Genomic DNA, 26771 nt, shown 5'->3' on the forward strand with positions numbered 1-26771 from the left:
CATTTCTGATTGTAATTAAATATTATTGACTTTGAGTTTTTCTATGTTTTCAGCTAAAAAAATAAAGCTCTCGCAATAAACAAAAATATATTTTATGTAAGTACATGCGTGTTACACTTTTTATTTCTTTTATTTAGAATATTAATAAGTTATAATGACGTTTAATTTCATATTTTTACACAACATCTATTCTAATACATTTTACCTATAACAAATTATTAATTTCATCTTATTATTATTTTTTTTTTTTAAAAAAATCATGAGGTTAGAGGAGAGAGTTACAATTTTCTCAAACTTAAGTACGAAGTAGAAAATTCAAAATAAATAGTAAAACTCAAGTAGCAATCAACCTATTAGTCACCTTTAGTTTATAGTCGTCCATAATCTATACAACTATATAAGTACAGTTGAGTGAGGATTTTCATTCTACGCATCTCTAATTTATAAAAAAAAAAAAATTTATCATAAATGGATTTTAAGCAACATTATCATATTTAATTATTTATACAATAGGGTTATAATGGCTTGACGTCCACGGATATAATCGATTTCTATTACTGATAGTGTTAGTGCTTAATTTTATTCATCAATAAAAATACAAGTATCTGTGTTTTTATAAAATCGTTTTACTACTATCATCAAATTATTATTTATTATTAATTTATTTTAAGTGTAACTAATAACTATGTTATACAATATAATAGTTCAGTGTTAATATTTATCCGGAAACTATAGTTGTTTATATTAAATATTATTGGCATACATTGCAATAAAACATTATTATGGGAAGTATATTATAATGTATATGTACTTATAAATAATTCAATAAATTACAGTTTAAATTGTAAAAAAAAAATAATGTAATCTGTTTTAAAATATAAAATAATAACAATTATTAATGATAATACATATTACATATTATATTAATGTTTTTTTCCCTATGTGTTATAGTTTACGTTATTTTGATTTTTCTTGTCACTTTGTTGATTGTCGATGTAGTATTTAGTGAAGTATTATACAACACTTGACTATTGCTCACACATTTATTATGCGTTCGTTTTATTGTTTTAAATACACGGTCAACGCTGTAAATGTAATAATTAATAAATAAAAATACATTAAAAACATATTACATTAATATACTCGTATTAAGAGTTTTTTGACATGCAGTTGGACTGATCTGTGTTGTATTTAATATTTTCATGTGCAATAGTTGTTATTCATTTAACCTGTCTCAGCCCTATTGTCGTTTTCGAAATTAAGAGAAAAATTATATATATATCTATATGTCGTACTGAGTTTTTAGAATTTTTATTTTGCTTTTTTTCTCAATAATCAGTCGCTCTCTACTCCTTAATGTGTACGCTACCTTGATATCTTAATAAATCATCGACCTTATTAGTAATTAGACGTAACAGTAAAACTCAAAAATTAAATTACGATTTCGAATTCTTTGGCCACTTCTAACTTAGTGCTTAAGCATATGAAATTTCTCAACAAAATTTTACTAAGACTACATGGACAAACAGTACTTAACTATGGGGGGCATTCAAAATATGTAACATCAATCGTATCCAAATATTTCAATTCAAAGCCCTACGTATCATATCTAATGCCCCATTCTATGTCTCATTGTCTAAAACTAAACTTTTAATTCTGATTTTAATTAAAATTAATTACGTTTCTGAAATAGCCAAAACTCATCAAGCCCCTTAATCTACGAATTATCATTTTTCATTTTACAATGTAACCCAAAATAAAGACCTTAAGAGGCAGTGGTGTTGTTAACTGATAACCTATTTAAAAATGTTTTCATGAAGAGTACCTTCACTCTGACCTGACCACTCTGTTTCATCCGTAATTTAGCTTACTTTCCAAATTCATCAACAATTGTTCTTATTGTTCTATTATTTTGTAACAGAATGAATAAAAAATACTTTTTTTTTAGTTACGATATAAATATAAGTAATATCAAATATTGTCTTTTGTATCAGCTACCTATTTATAGACACCCCATATTCAGATCAAAAATAACAAAAATTATTGCAGCTCTAGTCTACGGAGCACTACTAAACATATTATATATTTTATACTCACTCCATTTATCACCGTAAATTATTGGACAAGACCCATATTGAGTGAATTGTTCCATTGATGAAATGGTGCTTCTCGTATTGTATATAACTAATGCAGAACCTTTGACACTTGGCACGTGTGCATTTAAGTCAGGCAAAACCGTAGCACCTCCTTCCGGAACGTCGTCCATCTAAATTTGAGAAATAATATTAAAAGTCAAAACAAATTTATAAAATATTTTTCACAATCATCAATTAATATAGGTAAATACATTATTAATTTTAACACTTGGTTTATGTGATGCTTTCTTTATAAGTAATAATGTTAAAATGTTAATTGTTAGATAATGATTATGAGAAACTTTCGAGCATTACTTAATAAAAAAAATCATGTCCACAAGTTGAAAAAATAAAATTACTGCAACACAAGGGATTTCTATTATAATTTTAAAGTAATTTTCTAATTCAGTTTATCGACTATGAAATCAATTCATATGTTTTTTTAAACAATTTTACATATTTCAAAGTATAATATTGTTGTATGGCGGAGTTCAAATAGCTCTATATATTTTAATATGACCTACATGAAATTATAAAAAGTATATTGTCGTTTAAAAATATTGGAAGTAATAACAATAGAAAACGGCATAAGGTACAATTTTAAATATTGCGTTTGTAAATAGGTACACAACGTAAAGGATACCTGAATGACCACTCGATTATGTCTAAATGTACAAAATTTAACGGTTTCAAAGACCTATTTTGTGACCAACTAATAACTATCTATGCTCCTGATAATTTATTGGGAAAGCAATTTAGTTGTACCTATGGAAGTGATACTGTAGACAATTTATTACACGCGACGATATTATCACTGTTAATAAGGAATCATGTCATACGAGGTTAAGGAAATGTATTTTAGTTAAGTAGATGATGGACCCTATGGCCGATTTGTTCTGATAATCACAGAGTAAATTATAAACGAAGGTATGTACTTATAAATTATGACTAAATCTAAGACAGGCGTACGGCTTATAATTAGTCCGATAAGCAGTGCATTTGGACGACCTGCAAGGGGTGAAGTGCAGTCTACTCTCATAACCACTATGATTTTTAGCGGGCTTACACGGATTTCTCAGCCACTAGTCCCAAAATCGGAAAAATCGGATGAAGTTTCCAAAGATTAATGGCAGCAGTACCATGGACCACTGATAAACGCAGTAGTTGCATGGAGGGCTTTCAGATCAATAATAAGTACAGAGTTTTAATTATACAATTTCAGAAGTATATACCTATTACCCTCTAGTCTGTAGCAATTACAATTATACAAAAAAAAACTGACTGAAATAATAATTGATATTGAGTAATACGTGACGATGTACGCAGTTCGCTGCAATATTGGGTCATAAAAAACGACAAACAACAATCACAAATAAAAAAAAAAAAATAATGGTTACAACTTATAACTAATGAAATAATGATAATATACATAATCAGCGAATTAATGTCATAGATTTTAAGGTATCCAAAGACAATAATATAAACATTAAACATTAAAATAAATATGTAATATATATTATATTTAATGTATACATATTATGTATACATTAAATAATAATTATAATTTATAATTTGAGAAAACGAAGAATAGTGGACAACTAGATTCTCTTTGTTTAGAATTTACTATTACTCGTATATTAAAATAGTAGCGGTCCTTTAAGGGCCTAAGAAATTCCAGTGACTACTGTCGACAATAATTATAGCTATTGATTTCTCAAAGAAAAAATAAATTTTCAGTAGATATTTATGAAAAAAAATTAATAAACACCTCTGATATAATGATACACATAATAGATATACATAAAATATATACCACTGTAAAAAACAAATTTCCGTCGTAAAAAGAGTTCAAAACATATAAAAAAAAAAAATAGTGAATAAAATCCAATAGTTAGCTAATCATTATAATATTTACCGAAAGCAGAATACACATAATATGCTGATAAAAAATGTACTATTAATACATTCTGTATTATAACACGAACTTTACGATATTTAAGATACCTAACTATATATTGTTATTACAGTACTTAAACACTGATTTAAGTGCTGATGATAAAAATAACGTTTTTTTTTATCATTGTTAATGAATCACACTACAGCGATCATTATGAATCCATCAGTTGGATTTTCGACAAAATTATTATTTTTTTTTTTTATGTAATGCAAAAATAAATTACTATAGATACTTAACATTTTTACCAAATGTTAATATTATCATTTTATATTTACAGAACAATTTTCAAAATATTTTATTTCAATTTGATCAAAAATATATATTTAAACTATGAATATTCATTGTATTATTGTACAACTTTTTAGATATTTTAAACAATAAGTATTTTTGTTTATATATTTTATATATTGTTTTTGTGTTTATTTTGTCAAATAATTTTTTAATATTACTATAATATAGTGATTATAATTGTATTTTAATTATAATTTAATGAAAATATAAGATACTTTACATGGAAAACAACTATGGCATCTCGTTCTTTACTGTTGATCAAATGGTTATCGTCAATGTACTTAGTATGCGGTAAGTAATGTCCGCCGACACCGTAATTGGTAACGACGTATTTGTCCACAACGTTTGTGGTGGACTTTGAAGTAATCTGTGCAACTCTGTGGTTAATTGTCTCAAAGACTTGATTATTATGTTTCTCAAACGATGCCACTTTTCTCAGAGAGATATCTTCGTTTGTATCAATTGTCAATTTTTCTAGCTAAAAGGTAATTAGCAAAACATAAAAATATATTAATATTATGATGATTTTGATTATTTATTTTTAATTATGACGTTCAATGATTTACTAAGGATTAAGATTAAGTTATCTATTTACATATTGTGTGGTCTCCTCAAATCTCAATCTTACAAAAGCAGATATCAACTTTATGTTCATCTGAATCGGTTTATGAGTTCGGTTATCTATACCATAAAAGCAAGTGCCGATTTTTTGTCACGCATAAAAATATACACCGCTCAACGTATCGTCACCAAACTGTTTACTGTTATACTTGACAGTCTGCTGAAGGTTTAAGTATAACACTTTTGTTAGGGAACATGTCTAATAGGTATACCATATAACATGTATTTTTCGAGTTTTTATAATCAAAATATGCAAAATAAAAACACCATAATTTACAATCACCGTAAGGCTGGATTCGTGGACATAACGGACAAAAGCGATAACCAGAAATCGCTAAATAAAAATCGACTGTTACCGTCGGTTAACAAATTACCAATAAGAAAAACAGATAACGTACTAGTGCACGGAAAATGTATCATCCGTACGTTACACTGGCGATGAGGAGATGCAATAGAAGCACGACGGGTACTCACTCATTTTGATGTGTTCGGCGTTCGCGACGGTTCGGTTCTATAGAAACGCGTATTTGGTGGTCCTCCACACTCGGTGACGAGAAGGAGGAACAATTAACAGGTACTCACATGCGCTCGGCGTCGTCCTCGTCGTCACTAATCTCGAACGTCTTGCCGTGTATATAAATATATCATCTGTCATCGACATGCCTCATCTCCACTCTCTGTACACTGGCCCCCGATTGAAAATCACAGCCCTACTATTTGTGTAGTCGTCACGGTTAGAAGATATACCATACGCGAGACAAATGTATACGATGTTTGTGACAAAACAATAGTATAAATATAATATATATATATGTGTGTGTGTGTATATATAATATTTGATGTGTTCGTGATGTTTCGGTTCTATAGAAACGCGTGTTTAGTGGTCGCCATATTAACGACGTTATTAACGGCCGCGATTGTCCACATCCAGTAACGAGGAGGTAACGACTAACAGCTGGTACTCAAATGCGCTCGGCGTCGTCACTAACCTCGAACGTCTCGCTGTGCTATATATGTGGTGGTCTCTCGTCGACGTCCCTCATCGCCACTCTCTGTACACTCGCCCCCGATTGCAAATAACAGCCCTGTGTATTAGGCACCGCGGTCGCCCTTTGTGACTGTCAGCCCCGTCGTTCGTTTACTATTTGTGTAGTCGTAACGGCTAGAGCATATTAGATAACCATAAATGCGAAACAAATGTATACGATGTTTGTTACAAAGCAATATTATAATTTATAATATATACATATATAATACGTCTGTGTGTGTGTGTAATATATAATATATTAATTAATCTGAAATATAATATATTACAACATATTATTATATATTATATTATATTATTATTATTATATTATAAATTAAATAATATGAAATATAATCCAAACTATAAAAGCAAGTCCCGTTTTTTTGTCACGCACAGGTACAAATCCTATAGTAACAGTATATGTGTACCTTTATTTCGAAAAGGGAACAACATAATAAGTTCAACGAAATAAGTTTTGTATCTCTCCTATAAAATTTGAATTTCAACTTAGGTATGTATATTAAATATAATAATATATTAAAATAATTGCTTAAAGCGTATAATAAGCAATCGCCAATGACCCACCTCAGAATTTTTATATAGAATTAGAATCGACGATGAATCAATTATTATAATTATTATTATTACTCTGTGATTATTACTGTCGACGTAAATGAGATGTGATAACGACTCGGCGCTTTGAACGGTCTTGCGGGGTTTGAAGTATAGATCACTGCGTTCCAACTACGACTGACAAACTTAATATTGAGACTCGAGTAGTTAAACACATACGTTAAACACATTCAATAATAATAACCAATAGAAAAGTAGTATAACAAGTCAGTAGCGCGCTGATTGGCTGTATGATGCGAAACCCCACAAAATGCCAAGCTCAATGCTGTTGTTATAATCATTATTATTATTATTCATTTGACGACGTTATAATATTATTATATAATATATTCCCTGGCGTAAGAATAATGATATTAATGGGAGAAAAAATTGTTTTTATTATTTATAAGTATATTTATGAGAATTCATAACCACCTTAAATTATTATTATTTTGTGTAGGTATAAGGTATAAGGTAAACTTTATAGCATTTTATGATCGAAATAACTATAAGACCACTCGACATGATTTAAAACAGCTCCACAATTTGCAAACAATTATCCATAGGGGGGAACACGCGGGTGACAGCTGGTATAAACTTATATAACTTATAGTTGATCTATTATTTAATTTATAATACTTTAAATACTTATATCTCTTTTAAAAATTAAAATATCCAAAAAATCTGACGCTTCAGCATAGATAATGTTCTTAACTTCAAGTTTTATAATAATTCAATTCAATATTAAAGCTAATAACACACAATCGATTAGAATGAACACAAATTCTCTATGCAGTACCTTTGTAAAACAAATACAGAACATTTCTGTGTAGAGTCTGGACATTAAAGAATAATCATAATGGAATTTATTATACAATGAAAAATTAAACCTCTGTAAAAATAATTATAACAAAAAAATCTAGTTTTTAAATGCATATAACACAGCCGAATACAAAAACCAATTTATCTAAATGCACAAATAATCATTTATCATAATATAATAGGTGGGTATAGCCGGTTTCCACCAAAATGTACTTTCCCTTTTCGGTAAAATAAAAAAAAGTTAGTTTAGTATTTAAATAATATTAAAATATTTTAGGTACATAAATTTTAAATTAATTTAACAAATTATATACCTACATATTATAAAGAAAAATTTCGAGATTTCAGTATTTTTTTTTTTATATTTCACATAAATGTTATATGGTTATTTAAAAATTAAACTAAAATTATATTTTTTTTTCACTTAGCAGAAAAGGGAAAGGTACACTTTTTACAGAAACAGTTAACTCTCATTATAGGTATGTGGTATCCTTACTAGACACGTCAAGTGTGCAGGGAAGGTAACGATCATCAAAATATACATTATTATACACTATTTACATTAAATTAATTTAATTTATAAATTTAACTGATCTCCAATAAATGCTTTATGTATTTGTTTTAGAAAATACAAGATTTATAAATTTAACGCCTTCTCCATCCGTGAAAATTATTCGAAGACGTTCCTTATTATAGATATATATTTTATAATTTAAAGGCTTTCACTCATAGATTTAAGTCTAACTTTAATTTATGTTATACAATAAATACACAAAGCACATAAATTTAGGTATCTTATTAAAATCTAATATAGTTATCTTGATGCCAATACGGCAATACAACAATATTTTACCTTCGGTTTCGCTAACTCTTTTATCCTTTTTATTTCGTTGTCGTACAGGACGTTATGATACAGCTTTATAGTTGGTACTAACAAAACAATTTCTTCACGTAATGGACCAATCATCAAATATTTATTATCTCCATGATAATAACGGCATTTCAAATAAGGGTATTTGTAATTCATTGTATTCATACATGCAGTTTTGAAATAACTCACTTCTTTCTCTGAATCTAGTTTCTACAAAAATTTTACACATAATCGTTTATTTTGATCAGAAATGTATAAACTGTTAATATATATTTCTAAAATATCTTCCAGAAAAACAGGAAAATTTGAAAGTGATGTTAAAGAGTAAGTATGCAGACAGCATATAAACATTTATCAAAAAAAAATATTAACAATTTATTTTAATTTTATTATTTAAGATTATTTATACATTATAAATTTATAATATATATAAACTATCAATAATACCATCGATTGTAGTATAGAGTATATAATCAATACTTAGGTTATTCGATTACAGTTTATCAGAAGACAGTACAATAATAAATAATGTTTGACAACTCGTGTGCAGTCCAATTTTTTTATTATGAATTAAATTATGTGAATATTAGTATTCATTTGATTTTTTAGATTTTTCCTACATTATTTTTAATTAAGTAATATGTAAATTATACATTATACTTGGCACTTTAAAAGTATTAATTGGTGACCTCAGTCCCTAGGGTCTTGATAAAGAGTTTAATTTTATACTTAATAACATTTATTTAGGTATTGTTATCATATTTATATTTATGTATTATAAAAATCTAACTTGAAAGGAGAGAGGAGAACACGAATGTACCTATTAACTGATTAATGTAATATTGAAATATGCTTATCACTTAAAAAGATATACATGCAAATATTATAATATATAATAAATTGTTATTTATTATTTATATATTAATAAAAGCTATGATACCAATATAATAAATAAAAATGCATATTATTAAAATGTTATAATATTTACTTGAAGTGAATACGAATAGAATTTTTTATCATCATCGTTTGCCGTGTTTTGTCTAAAAACGTTAAGTCCGGCCCATACTGTGTACCGAATATTCGTCAGATTTTCATTCATTTGGTTATTTTCTTTAACATATTTGGTTAATACATCCATTGCATGGTTAATGTTACCTAAATTGTTTTTAGAATAATAACAATGTACCAAATTTGTCATGTGTGTCAAAGAATATAGGTACCCGATCACTACTCACTAAAGTGATACAAGTATAATAAATATACTCACCAACTAAATAACTCGACCAGACAAATTTTGTTATGAATGTAGTGTAATCAATGTTTAATTTATTATTGTCTTCTTTGTGTTTATCATAAACTTCGACAAACCACCAGTATGCACAATGATATTCAGCATTATCGTAACATAAAGATGCCATGTCATAACAATCGTTGACTAAAATTTGTACACAAAATTATGAATAATAATAATATATTATAATACGTATTGATTTAGCATTATATTATTACTAGGTATTTATTATTACAGCAAAATCACTTTCGGTATTAAGTATTGGTACATGGAAATTTTTATTTTCAAATACTGATTATTGGTTAAATTAGATTGTCTGTGAACATATAGTTAAGTACATTTTGACTAAGGATTTTTTCAAATTGTGAAATGTTATCTTTAAGACAAATTTTGTGTTAATATTTAACTAGAACAATGTATTTTTATTAAATACTTACTTCTTTAAAATTATAACTCTTGTTTTTGATTCAAACATTTTTACGTGTAAAATATATTTAACATTAACACATTATGCTAGTATTACAAGTACCAGGGTATCTATCTATTTTGTTTTAACTCTTTATCCAGATAATTTTTTTTAACATATCTAAATTAAACGTTTAATCATTTGTTTAACCTAAAATATAGATCTGTTATTATAGTATTGTCATATTGTCACCTAGCACGTATTATAATAAATAGAAACAAAACAATTTTATTTTATTTTTAAATTTACAATAATAATTTTATCACGTGATAGGTAATGACTAATGATATACCATTTGCTAACTATAACGTGATATTATATTTAAAATTTATACGCAGATATTTAATTGTTTATTGCAGTTATTACCATCAAACGGTTGATATGTTTGACCTCCAATGTTCCCATTTGATATTTCGTGCGCATCGAGTTCGTATATAATCTGTAACCTCCTTATAGCTTTTAATCCACTGACAATGTTATCATAAGTCACTGGTTTATGTTTCAATTCTCCTAAAACAACAAAAATATGCTGATATTACACATGTAAAGCAGACAGAAGTAAAACAAATTTAAAGCTAAATAATTTCCATTAGTTTAAATTTAATTGGTTTATACTTACCAATTTCAGTTGTTTGTGCAGCTTTATTTTTTAATGTTTCCCAATCACTTTTGACGCGCAGAATTGTTTTGAATGCATTTATTGAGCTCTCTGTGTACGACTCTGCCAACTCTCTTTTGTTTTGTATTTTTCGTTGTTCTATAAACCTGAACATTTTCCAAACTTACAAAAAATTGATTTTAAATACATAACTTTCCTTTTTAATTAAATTTATGTTTACTTTCTGATATCATCTAATCTCGTATACTCATTTATGATATATGTTTCTGTCATCATTAAATATTCGATTTCCAAGTCAAATAGTTCATACATTGAAGATATTGAGTAGTGCCAATTGCTGCCATGGCATAAGTTTAAGTGAATTAAATATAATACAACAATAGATTTCTGTAAATTATACATTATATCTATCAATGATAAATTTTATCACATACAAAATATTGAATACACCAATTAGTTACTATATTGGTAGGTACCAAACAAACACAAACTACTCGTTTAATATATTTCATGATTTTTAAAACTATGCATGTCAATAAATCTATGTATGAACTGTTTGGTTAGGTGTTTATACAGTGAAATGTAATTTATTTGGGTAAAAAACTAGGTACTAAATTATTTGAAAAATTATTTAATATTAACATTTCATTTCAATACAACGATCATTGATCATAATATTATAATAATACATAATCTGTATTATTTTAAGATTTTTAGAAAATTGACTGTCATTGCCCAAAAATAAATAAATTATATGCATTCGATTATTTATAAACTACATATTACAATACATCATCGCATATTAGAAATTTATTTTGTTGTATTAATTATTTTAGTCAATTTAGAATTTTAGAAATGAAATTTAAAATACATTATTATAAGTTATAACTATAAATATTATATAATAATTATGATTATTTATTCAGTTTTTTCATTAGTATTTCGTATGTATTATAATAGAGTGACTTTAAGAATTAATATCTTTTTTCATAGTTAGAAAATATACGCAACATATCTAATTAGTTTTTTGGGAACATTAAACAATACTTTTCGGGAAGGCTTAGAGCCTTATCTACTTAACTTTGTCTATTTTTATATTGATTTGGGACTTGTAAAAAGTTCGAAATTATATCCAAATTAACTAGAGTTTTTGATTAAATTGTTTTCATAATTTTCAGTAGATTTTTAATAAATAACACTTAGTAATATTTTACAGCAAAATAATTTTCAAATAAACAATTTTCAACCGTATTTATCATAATATATTATGAGGAGTGTATAATATAATATAGTATAAATATATGGTGGCCGTTAATAAAATGTATTACTATATTTAAAATTATTAAATGAATAGTCATGAAATTAATAAAAGCACACAGTTAGGTATATATTAAACAGTATACATTACACAAATATTATTTAGTATTTGTTATTTGAATAGCAACTAAAATAATATATACAATATACATATATCTAACAAATTTAACAATATTTCTAAACTATGGTTATTATTTTATTATCTCGCCAATTGTATGTTAAATGTTGTCCTTCTTCATATAGTCCTTTTGTCATAACTAAAAATCATAAAATATTAGTTACAAACTGTTGAATTAAGCAACAAAACAAGAAAATCGATTTTAATATTTCCAATTCTATTACACTTTCAATCAATAACTATTTTAAAATTATTATATACTAGGATATTAAATTCCTTTTATCAAAAATACCTAGTTATAAAATTCCGACAAAATCCATGAATCCGTTTATTAACATACATAAACGTATCCAATCACTGCTCATTTAATTGTATAAGAATATCTATTTTGGTCATTATGTAACTATTTAGTTAGAAATCGTAAAGTTTATTTGATCTTTATTATATTTTGTGTTATTTTGTTTATATATCCAAAAGTCATTCATCTAAGATTTACTTAAATTATAAAATCACTCACTCCATTTATTTCCTTTTATAACAGGACAACCTCCATGAACAGTGCCACTATTAACAGAACCATTATTCAAGTATAAGTTTTGCCAAACTAAAGCTGTTCCTTTACGACAATGTGCAACAAAGTTTATATTTGGAAATACTGTATAACCATCTTCAGGGACGTCAGTCATCTATAAAAAGAAAATATTTTTTGGTCAATGTATATTGTATACGCGTATCAAATTTAATAAATAATGATAAATAACGAACGTAAAATAATATAGTGACCAATCTGTTGCCATTCGACTTAGGGCCCTAAAAAAAAATAAAAATCAATTCTATATACATATTAATTCAACAGAACAATATATTTATTTATGATGCGGATATAGGTATTATTATATTAAGTAATATAATACATTTTAATAACATTTTAATTTAAACCACAATACACGTATGATAAAAAAAAATACGTAATTTAAAAGTTTATAGTATAAATTTAATGGTGAAGCTGTTTGTATGGATGGTGAAGATGGGGATCTATCTGATTAAAAAGCTTGTACACAATATAACAGTGGTTATAGCTTGTTACCGGTTAAGTGTTATAATAAAATATTAATTTTGTAAGTAGGTGTATAATACAAATTACGTACATCTGTAAATGCATCCACGTGTTCAGAGAAATGACCACCTAATCCATAATTGACCACTTGATATCCTTCGGCCGTCTTGGTCGAATACTCAGTAATGCATTCTATTCGTTCATTCAACTTTCCAAATAACATAGGGTCTGAACTTTCCGAAAACCATTTCAACTGACCCAAACGTCGTTCATCGACCAAAGAAATCTTACCATTAAAGTAAAATGCTGCGTCGGTCAACTTTAAAGTGAAACATATTTTTATATCGTCTCTGCAATATTTTCTATTTAGGTACCTACTAAGATACACATATACGCTAGAGCCTAGATGTAATACATAGATATTCAATACACTATGCTACAGCAGTGTACCGTTTATTATTGCACATAGGTAGAAACTATAATTTTTAAAAGATATTTAAAAATAATATTATTAAATTGTAATTATTAAAGGCATCTCTAAACACATGGTATCTAGGTACATAGTGTGCATCTAATAATTTACTTACATCTATTGATGCCATTTTTGTAATCAACTCAATCTCTTTGTCATAAATAATGTCGTGATAGAGTTTAATGCTCGGATTGATACTGATATCTTCTTCTTTGAAAGGCATTAATATCCAATATGGTGAATTTTTTGTCTGATAACGGCATTTAGATTCACACGTTAACGGTCTCGCAGATTTACCTGTCCTACATAAATTGCGGAAATTTTTATTTCGACTGAGTTGTTCAAAATTCTAGAAACAAAATTCTATATTTAATAATATAATAATAAGTTCATTTATGTTACGAAGTTCCATCAATGGATGGTTTTTTCCCCTGAGTCCCCAGTCTATTTAAACTCATAACTTAATATGTTTATTATTTGATGCTAACTTTACATAATTTGATCTTATTATAAAATCAGATATTTACAGATTTTTCAATATTATAAATAAAAAATGAAAATATCACGTTTATATATTCAATCATAACGAACACGTTGTATAATATTATATTATTTATACTTATATATAGGTAGTTAATAGTTATTAGTTATTATTCAAAATTCTTACATCGTATATATGATATATATCTGTAGATTCTGCGTTGATATCACGGATGTTTAATTCGTTTTCAATTAAAGAAAAATATCGTGTAATATAATCAATGTTTCCAGAATGATTTAAATTACTAAAATTTGATAAATTTTCAAAGTTGAATCCTAAAGAAAAGAACAAAGACTTTTTTTATTTACATTCAATACAATCTAGGTAGATACATAATAAGTATATTTAGTATTATGTTTTTAATATAATATGACTGAAACCTTATTTATTTTTATGAATATTAAATAAAAAATTATTATTATTTATTGCACAAAGATTGTGTAGGTGAGTGATGGTAAACTCTCCCGAATCAACATTATGTTTGCCTGAAGAAAAAACTTGAATTCTGCCAAGTTTATGTATTTGTATAACATTATAAAAATTAAATTTAAATGTATATTCAATTTAACCAACTTTTTTATTTTATTTTATTACTACATTCATCGACTATAATTTAGTTATAAACAAAAAAATTTTTTTTGTTAATATTATTATTATTATTAACTATAATAATAAAATTGGTTACACATCATGACATTTTCAAATCCGTGTTTTTGTATTATTATAAATATCTATTAAATTATAATGTACAAATGAAGTATTATAGACTCGGAAGAGTTTACATATTATATCTTACACAGAGCCGGATCTAAGGCTTTGTAGAAAATCTATGTGTAGTACTAAAGTAGACCCGGGACAATTTTTGAGCACATTCGAATTGCATACCAAGATGAACAATAATTATGACATACCTTTTTGAAAAATAGCGTCATGATTGCAATTCGTGTTACTTTTTCACCTATATAGCTAATTTTCATAAATTATTCCTAAAATAACATTTACAAATATGAAATCCATCAACATTAATAAAATTACTCTCCATAGAGATCTCTTTATCCCAACAATACAAAACGTTGGCAAGATATTCTACACAAACACCTGCAATTCAATCTTCACAACGATCGCAAGTCACAACCCTCAAATCTCAGAACTCTTCACGCCCACTTTTCCTATCGCCTAAAACGAACCTGAGTCGACTAGTTGACTAAATCTCCTCATTCCATTTCATAAAGTTCCATCACTGAATGGCTTCTTCTCTCAAGTCTTTAATCTCTAAAATGGAATTTAATTTATTTTATTTTATTAACCTTTAAACGCCATTTGTACTTATTGTAATAATTAATATATGTTAAACGAGGAGAATCAAAAAACCCGTTAAATTTCTAAAGAAAATATTCATACAATATTATTGATGGTGTTTTGTGCAAGCTTGAGCTTTTTTTTTGTCCATAAACTCATAAATCATTGAATATTGAATTTTCACTGAAATATCCAATATATCCGTTATACGATTTTATATTATCGATAGGAAAGCCCGTATAAACCGTATTATTTTTATTGAACAAACAAACCACTAAATACTAGTTTCATGTATGCGAATATAAAATATTCAAAATAATGTTGTAATAATAAATATTTTCGTATGAATTAATGATATATTTGTAATATTTTAAACCAGTTAGGAAACTACTGAGTACCACTAGAAAAATATGTTTAATAATCCAACCGGGAATGCAATTCGTATGCACCGGAGCTTACAGATTATTAAAATCGAAAGAGTTTATAATATTAGTTATATAGGTACACCTGTAGACATCGATGCTAATCGTATATAATAATACAATTGTCTATGTCTACACATTTTGGACGATCCATCAACCATTTATTGTAAGTTTGAAGAGCCCATTCTATTGCACCATATGTATCGTATTCTTCGAAACTATATTTTGACATGACATTACATTCGCAAGCTAAAAATTAAAATCAAAAACGTCGATAATCATTCAAAGGTTATGGTTGAGAATTTTAAGTATAATGATTATAAATAATTTATTAATTTGTGATAGCGAGTGTCGCACTTTCATAGTACTTACCATCCATTGGATCACCGATAATCCGATCCTTATATTTACCTACAGCCATATCGGATGCAGGAATGGCATATACTTTTTGAATCCTTCTTAAAGCCCGATACGCAGATTGAATATTTAATTCACTTATGGCTTTGTGCTCTTCAAATTGTTTAAAGACTGTATTTTATATAATTAACAATAAATTATCAATCGAACTCAATTCCGTGGTATGATACATTAAATTTAAAAAATATGAAACCTAACCTTCCACTGATTGCTTATTACTCATTATTTTTTTTACTGTGGATAAGTCTTTATGTATCCGTGTCATCATTTTTATGCTATCAATGTGACTAAGTATAAACTTTTCTTTCGTGAATGAATAATTTATATACCAATCAACAATTGGAACTAAAAAACTAAAAAAAATTAATATTACAATGTGTAGTTATATACAATATATATTATACGTATAATAAATTAGGTATATAACTATATAAGATTATCATATTTAAACTTCATGCAATTAAGTAAATAACTAAAAAATAAGAGCAATGTTGATGTAGCAGACATTTATCGACATTAATCGTATGTATAAGTGATGGATTTGATTCAAAACAATAATTTCGAATAATTATTATTCATGTTGCTTTTATTTTTACAAATAAGTGAAAAAATATAAATCTATTTAATTATTTTAAAAATAATAATAGTAAATGTTCACCGCTGTAATTCATGTATTCGTTTTGTTTCCAGTTTCAAATATTCTTCAGCCAGTGCAAACTGTTTGTCTTGTACATTATATAGATACCTTAACATGATCTGCGACGAATGCCAATTTAATCCATTCGCAAACATGCACGTGGAAATGAGAAACACTAAGTATCTTAACATATTTTTGTATGTTCACTTTATTTATAAGTATGTTATAACTCCGAGTCGAGTTAAATCACTCTGAGTATATATAATTTATTTTTTCCGAATCATTGCTAAATAAACATAATTTTATATATTGTGGATATATAGATGATGAAGCCGGTTGATTTATTTGAAACTATAATGTTATATGACAATACGCATACGGCATACCTACCTACCTATTTATTATTGTTTATATACCTAATGTGAATGTTAAATTATATTCAATTTAAATATCACAAAAATGTATAAAACAATTAATTATTTTACAAGTAAACATGAACAGGTTGTTTTTATATATAGGTATTAAAAATTTGAATTTGTATTACCTATTTCTACTAAATTTCTTTGAATTACGTAGTATGTATATATATACAATACTCAAAATTAATAAAAATTATAAAAATTATTGTAACATAATTAAATTTTTAAGATTTTCAGTTTGTACATAAATACTCGTAATCAATATACTCGACTATCATAGGTCATAAATTTAATTTTAAATTATAAAACAATAATGAAGCAAAGTATTGACTTAAACTATATTTCTATATAAATATGTAAAATATACATACCTATACCTATTATATGCATATTAAAACATGCACAATAATAAGATCATAAATTTTAACAACACTGATTTTATAAACAACATTAAAAATGAAATATCAAAACATTTAAATAAAATCAATAATGATTATGAATTATTGTAATAATCCGATCTATTCAAATAATTTAAAAAAAACACTCTCCATAATCTACTCTTGTATATTTTTATTTAACTTGCAATAAATTAATAATTTTAAATGGATGTATGTAAAAATCAGAAATGCCAAAATCAAAAAACATAGTCACAATTAAAATAATAACCACAAAACGTTAATATAGAGAATAAATAAATATGTAAAAAGCATAACTTATTTGATGTACTATTTTATACAAGTACCTACATTAGATACATCTAATAATACATGTATTATAGCTCATACAATTTTAACACAATTTACCTCACTTCACAGATTAAAAATGTAATTTTATGCTTAATTAATATGTCAATAGGATGTAATAACTAATAATAGAAGACTTAAAAATAGAATTAAATTATACCATCATTACTAAATTCTTAAATATTTATTATTTTATAGTATATAACTTGAACACTTTTTCATTTATTTTTCCAATCATAAGGTAAATTTTGTCCTTCTTCGTACAGCCATTTGGTCATAACTAAAAAAAATACAAAAATAGTTTATTAGATAGGTATTGCATTTCTTGTAATACACATTTATTACAAAATTTATAAATATAAACACTTATCGAAACAATATAGGTAGGTACATCATTTAATTTTATTGAACAAATTTAATTAATTTATAGGTTTATGAATAATATAATAAATCTATACAATCTATGTAATATATTATTTAAGTACCTATCAAATTATTCAATCGTGTACTTTTTATAAGAAATTTTTGACGTTTTAATTAAGACTAGCTATTATAAATTAAGTGTATCAAATATCTATATACTTTAGAACAAAAGTTTTTACTTCTCTCTGTTAATAAATTTTATTTAATGTAGGTATAATACGTTAAATTATGTAAAATTTAAAATTACATTGTTATAAAAACTACAATGAAGCACATTATATGAATTCTTTAAGTATAGTTTCCTATCGTTGTTGATTGTTATACTTTAAACTAATTTTATAGAAATCTTGAAAACATTGAAATGTAGTGACTACTCGTAGTCTCTATGTTTATATATGAATCATAAAACTTATAACTTATACAGTTATTATAGGTATAATACTATAATATACATTTTTAAATTAATATTTGTCTTATCTATTTAAAAACAGAACTGACTCCATTTATTTCCTTTCAATAAAGGACATGACCCATGAAGTGTTTTCTCGTCTAATTTTCCATTAGACATATCCAAATTATTCCAAACCAATGCAGCTCCTTTTTCAGTAGGAGCAATAATATTTAGTAAAGGAAATGATGTATATCCATCGTTTTCAACATCAGTCAACTATTAAAATAAAAATTAATTTTTATATTTTATACACTTAAGTAAAAAAATAAAATTGACTAACATAAAATAATACGGTTACTAATCTGTTACCAAACATCTTACTTTCCTAAAAATAAAAACAAAACAAAAAAAAAATCTCATTTTTAAAATATTTAGATAATATACATAACAATATATAATGAATTATTATAGTATAATGATTTAAATAGTTCAATATTTTATAAATTATCAAGACTGATAGAATATGATTTATATATTTCATGTTATATCATATTATCGATCAATAGTGAAAAAAATAGTAATAAGTTAAAGTAGATATTATTAATGTGTTACGTACAGCTCCTTTTGGAAATGGATCATAATGTGGTAAATAATGACCACCTAAACCATAATTAACTATTTGATATTTTTCAGCTGTCTTTGTAGTAAATCCAGTAAAAGTTTCTATACGAGTATTTAATGAATCAAAATATTTAACGGCATCGTTGTTATTTATCCAGCAGACTTGACCTGAACGACTTCGTTCTTCTATTGTAGAAGCGTTAATAGATGTTTGAATTTTTGCATCTATCATCTAGTATAATATGGTTAAGAATTTTTAAACATAAAGTAATATATAGGACATAAGTATATTATAATAAATAATAATTATTACACCAAACACTAACCAAATATTAGCTATAAAAAAAATACATTAAATAGCATAAATGTATCACGCAAAAGTACAAGTTTTCTAATTTTAGTATAGTTTCGATAAGATTTTGTTTTATTGATTTAACTACAAACTGTATAAACCATTATTTGGTATATTTATGATCACTATTTTGTAATTTAATAGGTGTACGTTCTACATAAAATAAATTTATAATTAAAGATATTTATTATACTATAAGATAATTAATAATTAATTCTTTTTTGAATAAAAAAATTGATGTATTTAAACCATTTGAACTGTTTTAATGTTTAGTTAAATTTAGGTTTATATATTCCATTTAGTTTAACTAAAAAAAAACCCGAATAGTCACTTTACTGTATTGTAGGTTTTGATAATACCTCATCTGTAATGAACGTATTAAATTTGAATAATATAAAAAATCATAACATACGAAAAACAAATCCTAGCAGAGATTCGGTTATCTTTTATTTCTTATATTTTATAATAGATTTATATTACTATTATTCATATGGTAAGGTGAACTAATTATTGTCAAAAACAACTCATTTATTTTACAACAATCGTTATAATATTGACTATTATATCACTTATCATTATTATGACCTTATTGACCACTATGTACCTATGACCCACTTTACAACGATGTGAATAGGTTTGAGGTGTAATAATAGCTTAAATTAAGTCTCAATTTTACGAAAACATTATTAGTATACATTAAAAAATAATAATATGGTAAAAGTTTGCAAGTCATTACGATTTATGTTTCGTATTTCCAGTAAAACATTTAAATTTAATGGTATTAGAACAGAACGCCCTTTAAAAGCGGATGAACTTTCAATAGAGGATACTTTTAGTTCCATGACATAAAGATCTACGATAAGATACCCCTACAATAATAGTAGACATCCCAAAACAGCAGACATATATCTTGATTCTACTATGGGATTTTCCGCTATAGATAGATATCATTATACCTACAAGAAAATAACTAAAACCATTAAAGAACAAAATCGTTATTTTTCATTGAAATATACAATTTTATCAAAATTTGAAGTACAAATGCTTATAAAAAAAGTTGTGCAAATGTATTTTGATATTTTTAAATTTCTAAACAATTTATTTAGAACCTTATATTACATTTTGAATTATAAAGAACAACTCAATCAATAAAAAATAAAAATAGTAGACATTTTCAAATATCTAGAAATAGGCATTAACTCAAAAAATTTTTAAAATAATTGTGCTTTGTCTATATCTCTATACTCTATAGTATAATATACTTTAATATACTCTATAATACTTAATATTTTGTGAAAATTTCGAATCCCTATGGATATTTATTAAAATATCAAAATTGTGTCAAAGGTCTTGTCGAAAACTGATATTGAGTAAATATATACATAATATATAAATATATACATTCTTAGGTAATAATTTTTTATTTGTTGTATTTACAGGTTTAATTTTTTTCAAACATTTTTTGCCCAAGCCCTTACACCTTAAATACCAACTGAATTCAATTTTTAATTTTTCTACCACTACTCTCAAAGTTGAAGATTGAAGCACTCTAACTGCTCTAAAATATGAAACACAAAAATAATTAACACACACAATTTTAAATATTAAACACTCTGCTAAGTATTTAGAACATCACTATAATCTATTACAATCGCTAAGATAAATAAAAATATACTGGAGCACTGACTCGCCATTCTCCCATTGAAAAATAAAAACGAGCCTGCAGTTTGAAGTTACCCTCGCCGTCGAAAGGCAAAAAACTGATTTCCATAAAATTAAGATTGACGTTTATCATTTTATTTTTTTTATTTCATTTATTAATTAAACATTTCTCTGGTTTAAATTATGATTTTGCTTTGAATTTGGTATCAATATATTTTTCTTGATGTTAACTATATTACGAAAGGGCAAAAAATTCATTTTTACATACGAAATACAATGGACTTATTTAATGGTTTATTTCTGTTAATAATTCTTAATTTTTTATTTAAATTATTTTATTATTTATCTTATGTATGTAGTAATAATATTAGTCACTACCTTGAATTATTTGTTTAACATATAACAAATGTAGTTATTACCATGATTATAATAACTCATATTCTCAATGATATAAAAAAAGATAAAATTTAATAATAAATTAAAATTACGTACAAAAACATATAAATAAAAAAGGATTTAAAGAGGAAAAATAACACACATATTTTACAACAGTATATATTTTATTATCTATACAAAAGTACAAAATAATTTGATTAATATATATTTAAATACACACAAATAATCTGAGAACTACCTATAAAATTATTTCGAAAAATTTAATTCTCTCTGGTAATTAGTAATTTATAAATAAATGTTTTACTTATTAGACTAAACAATACATATTCATGGCCCATGGGTAGGTGCTCCTGAATTGACATTTATTGGATATGAGCCAAGGAAAAAACAATAAACGACCTCAATTTTAAACTTTTTCAAGTACATTCAACAACATCATGTTCTACATTTTTATGCGATTGATTTTTCAATATGCAAACAAAATAATTAAATTATCAAAATTATAAAATTATAAAATAAAATAAATCATGATTTACACATTCGTATATAAAAATGAAATGTATTGCTCTTTAATGATGGGGATAAAGTCAAACGTGACGGCTGAGTCTGTACTATATTCCTATCTCAGTGATTATATGCAATACAATATGAGTCATAATAGACTACCTATTAATAGTATCTTTGTTTATAATGTTTATATACTTAACTCTTCTGTACCATTGAACTCCGAAACAGCTAAACCGATTTTGATAAATTATTTTGTGTTTGAATGGATCCCTGTATGGTTTAAAATGTTTAGATTCATAATATTGGACCAGGTTCTAGGAAATGTTACTATAGATGTTTTAAACCAACGGTTCTCAACCATTTTATACTCGCGTAACATCTATTTAAATTTTTACGTACCACCTGACATTTTTTTTCTTATTAATAATGTAGGTATACGTTTATGTGATGTGTATAGAATTTTATAAAGGAGTCAGGGAGATTTTCTTCATGTACCACCTATGACTACCTAAACAGCAAAATACGATGGAATTGTAAATAATGATTCATTTTCATTCATAATCGCTGAGATATTTGCTCAAATGTCTATAAAAGTAAATTATCTATCATACTAGGTACTTAAAAGTATAAAGACAATAAACCATCAGCTCCCACAACATAACAAAATTAAAAATATAATGGTCAACTGTCAACAAGAATATAATATTGGTGGTATTTATTGATTCAGCCCCCTGTCATTTGAAATTATAATTTTGTGAAGATTATACTTACAATTTTGTATTATAATAATAATTAGGGTTTTAATGTATTCATTAATTTCTATTTTTTGACAAAATAATAAGATACTAAACACCCTGTCGATTAAATGTATTAAACAGTCTTAATGATAATTATTAATTAATATTAATATATAGGTAGGTATCTATTTAATAATTTATACAAATAAATTAAATAATGTTATAAGATTTTATAAACTAATACCAATTCTAACCTTGCACTTCTTGCAGTATAAAACAATTTTATAAATTGTCTAATAATATGCAGAATTGTTTAGGACAGCCCGACAGTATTTAATTCGATTTTATAATTTATTATTAAGATTCTTTTTATTTAAAAAATATTGGGAAATATTAGATATACAATAACAAATTTTTTTCCTTTAAATTAATTCCTGCTTTCTAAATAATTCTATTTGTTTTAACCACTGTTTTTCAGCGCCAATTTTAATTTTTGAGCTCATTGCTCGTAAATTTTTTTTACTTGATTTTGTTTTTGTATATTTATATTAACTACCTAGTTGATCCGACAGAAATTGTCTTAAATAAAGACAAATAAATAATTTTATATAAGTTTAAAATGTTGATTAAGTAATGTCTGTTTATTTATTAACCAAAAGCAACCATTTATAAACAAAAATGTCCATTGTAAATCTCAAAATCCCTTTCAAGTAGTTCTTCTGAGGAGTTTAATGATGTACACAGGCACAGAAGATTTACATAATATGTAAATACAATTATTTTGTACTTTTGTATAAATAATAAATATACTGTTATAAAATACCTATGTGTTATTTTTTTCTTTTTAATAAATTACAATAAATTGATCTATAGGTTTTCCATGTGATTATAATTTATTGTTAAATTTGATCTCTTCCCACATCATTATATTATCATATATAATCATAGTAATACAATAAGGTAATGACTAATTACTACTACATTTAATTTGTTAAAGAATTTAAATAAATTAAGATTTATGAACGAAAATAATCAAAACTACACGTTCATCGTATGTAAAAATGAAATATTTTGCCCTTCGATGGTGGGGGAAACGGGATTCGGGACGGCTCGTTTTTTGTATCATTGTGAGAATGGTAAGTCCGCGCTCCAGTATATCTTATTTATCTCAGTGTTTATAACTATACTATACTTATTACTTACGTTTTCTAAAGCCAGAGTTTTAATTTTTGAAATTTCGTTTTCATATAATACATCATGATATATTTTAATTAATGGCTCACTATTAATATCTTCTTCTTTAAAGGGCATCAGTATTCGGTAAAATGAATCTTTCGTTTGGTATCTGCATTTTAAGTAATTGTCTATTGTTTGTGATACCCCATGTTTACATAAATTTCTAAAATTATCTTGATTTATTCCTTTTTGCAAACGCTTTAAATCAATAAATTAAATTTAAGTACTTTTTTTGTAAATGTTATAACTATTATACTCTTACATAATATACTTCAAATGTATTCAACGCATTCTCCTTCTCCAGTTCAATTAATTCATTTTTTATAAGATGATAATACCGTGAAAATTTATCAATATCTTCTTGGAGATTGATAGATCCATTAATATGTATTAAATTCGAAAAGTCAAATCCTATTTAAATGTTTTTAAATGTGATTATCCATAATCTTCATTATTATAAATTATAATACATTAAATATTAATATAATTTAAGCTTATGAGCAGAGACTGGGGACTACTATCAATATTTTATCAATTTTCCGAAATCATTATAAAATTTTATAAAAGTAACGTAGCTGTACCTACTATTTATATTATGTTAATAAAAGCATAGATAAATTTGTACATTTATTTTTAATTTTGAAAATAACATTATGATACTACATTTTTTCAAAAATTGTTCACCTGTATAAACTGATGATGATACTATGTAGAAATTTAAAAGTTCTGGATCTACACATTCTGGTCGACCATCGCTCTCCCATTTATTATACGATTCAACAGCCCATTCTATAACGCCGTACATATCATTTTCCTCTGAACAATACTTTGCCATGGCGTAACAATCACATGCTAAATAATAAATACATTTAATGTTGACTAATTATTAAAAACACTGAATATGATCGATTGAAAATGGTAAATATTACTTACCATCCATTCGGTCACCGATGATTCTGTCATTAAATCTACCTGCTGACATGTCTGATGCAGGAATCACATAAAATTGTTGTAGTCTCTTTATTGCTCGATGTGCCAATAATATATGATTACCACTAAGATCTTTGTGCTCGTCAATTTCACTTAACGCTATTTATTTGTATATTTGTGAAATACGATATGACATTTAGTATAGTTGCTTTTTTAATATCTATTGAAACATAATATATAGATTTAATTACCTGCTATAGATTGTTTATTTTTTATTAAATTTTTAGTTTTAAAAAAATGGTGATGCATTTGCTTCATCACTTTAGTGATATCCAAATGATTGTCTAAAAAGCCTTTGTTGGTATTTTTATGATCTGCACGCCATTCATATACTGCAGCTACATAACTATTATTAATTCAGTTAAAATAATATTAAGACATATCACTTAAAAACATAAATTATAAATTATACTCTAAATAATACATTATAGTATTAAACAATATATTTTTTTTATATTATAATAAATAATCACTATTTATATGTATTAATTATAATTTCATAATTAGAAACCTTAGAACTTAAAATAATTCAGTAAAAAAAATAACTAATTAATGTACTGAAATAAATTTTATTTTAATTTAAATATTTCGAATACAGAGTTTTTCTTTACTTTATAACATATTATAGTATTATACTAACTATAAGTTTAGCTGAGTAAGAAATTGGAAAATTAATTTCTTTCTAATTATAATATATTTACTCTTTTAATTCATCCAAACGTTTTATCTCCAATTCCAAGTATTTATTTAAGGCATTAAAATGCTCGTTTTGCAGATCATATAATTTCGTTAATGAAATTTGTGATGTATGCAATCTTTGTTCAGCTTCTACAAACATCAATAACGAAAACACAGTGGCACAATATGTAAGCATATTTTTAACATATATTCACAACAATACTTGTACATTGCTAGCGTAACAGTTTTAAACTATAAAATAGTAAATTTAATAATTTGAATATGAGATACACAAATAACATATAGTTCAAACATTTACATTTTCACGTGTCAAAAATGTATACACCCATATGCAGCAATACAAACATACGCACCAATTCTGTTCTAAATCAAGTTTAATTTGTTAGACCATATTAATGCCTCGACGGGAGAATAACGAAAAACAATCTGTAGCGTATAACCTGTACAATATCATGTGGCATACATATTATATTATTGATAATGTACATCGATTATCTTTATGATTTACAACAATATTATACTCACGCTTTTCAAAAATAGCAATTGAATATTTTAAGCTAAAATCCATTTTAAGAGAACCAACTTATACAGACTTTCAATGGC

At 25.6% G+C, this 26771-nt stretch overlaps 3 protein-coding genes across 3 annotated transcripts; all 3 read right to left on the bottom strand.

Moving 5' to 3' along the window:
* Positions 1 to 471: 471 nt before the first annotated feature.
* Positions 472 to 11211, bottom strand: LOC114131191 (prolyl 4-hydroxylase subunit alpha-2-like). The gene is made up of 9 exons (XM_027996354.2): positions 10933 to 11211; positions 10713 to 10858; positions 10460 to 10603; positions 9604 to 9771; positions 9325 to 9491; positions 8319 to 8546; positions 4604 to 4861; positions 2098 to 2266; positions 472 to 1085 (listed from the first exon to the last, which is right to left on the bottom strand). Exons 1-9 carry the CDS (start codon positions 11112 to 11114, stop codon positions 1060 to 1062), a joined length of 1488 nt encoding a protein of 495 aa, XP_027852155.2. The 5' UTR covers positions 11115 to 11211; the 3' UTR covers positions 472 to 1059.
* An 801-nt stretch (positions 11212 to 12012) lies between these two features.
* LOC114131193 (prolyl 4-hydroxylase subunit alpha-2-like) lies at positions 12013 to 17503 on the bottom strand. The gene is given in 11 exon segments (XM_027996356.2): positions 12013 to 12286; positions 12665 to 12833; positions 12913 to 12957; positions 13296 to 13523; positions 13792 to 14025; positions 14344 to 14492; positions 16024 to 16062; positions 16065 to 16187; positions 16311 to 16466; positions 16554 to 16708; positions 17014 to 17503. Coding segments are annotated over 11 exon segments (1548 nt in total). The 5' UTR covers positions 17184 to 17503; the 3' UTR covers positions 12013 to 12206.
* Positions 17504 to 18319: 816 nt separating this feature from the next.
* LOC114131194 (prolyl 4-hydroxylase subunit alpha-2-like) lies at positions 18320 to 26614 on the bottom strand. The gene is made up of 11 exons (XM_027996357.2): positions 26467 to 26614; positions 26171 to 26399; positions 25661 to 25815; positions 25413 to 25568; positions 25164 to 25331; positions 24742 to 24890; positions 24447 to 24677; positions 19585 to 19821; positions 19309 to 19353; positions 19076 to 19244; positions 18320 to 18434 (listed from the first exon to the last, which is right to left on the bottom strand). The coding sequence occupies exons 2-11, from the start codon at positions 26341 to 26343 to the stop codon at positions 18373 to 18375; spliced, it is 1545 nt and encodes a 514-aa protein (XP_027852158.2). The 5' UTR covers positions 26344 to 26399; positions 26467 to 26614; the 3' UTR covers positions 18320 to 18372.
* Positions 26615 to 26771: the final 157 nt, after the last annotated feature.

This window comes from Aphis gossypii, chromosome 1 (genome assembly GCF_020184175.1).
Source record: "Aphis gossypii isolate Hap1 chromosome 1, ASM2018417v2, whole genome shotgun sequence".
Classification (NCBI taxonomy): domain Eukaryota; kingdom Metazoa; phylum Arthropoda; class Insecta; order Hemiptera; family Aphididae; genus Aphis; species Aphis gossypii.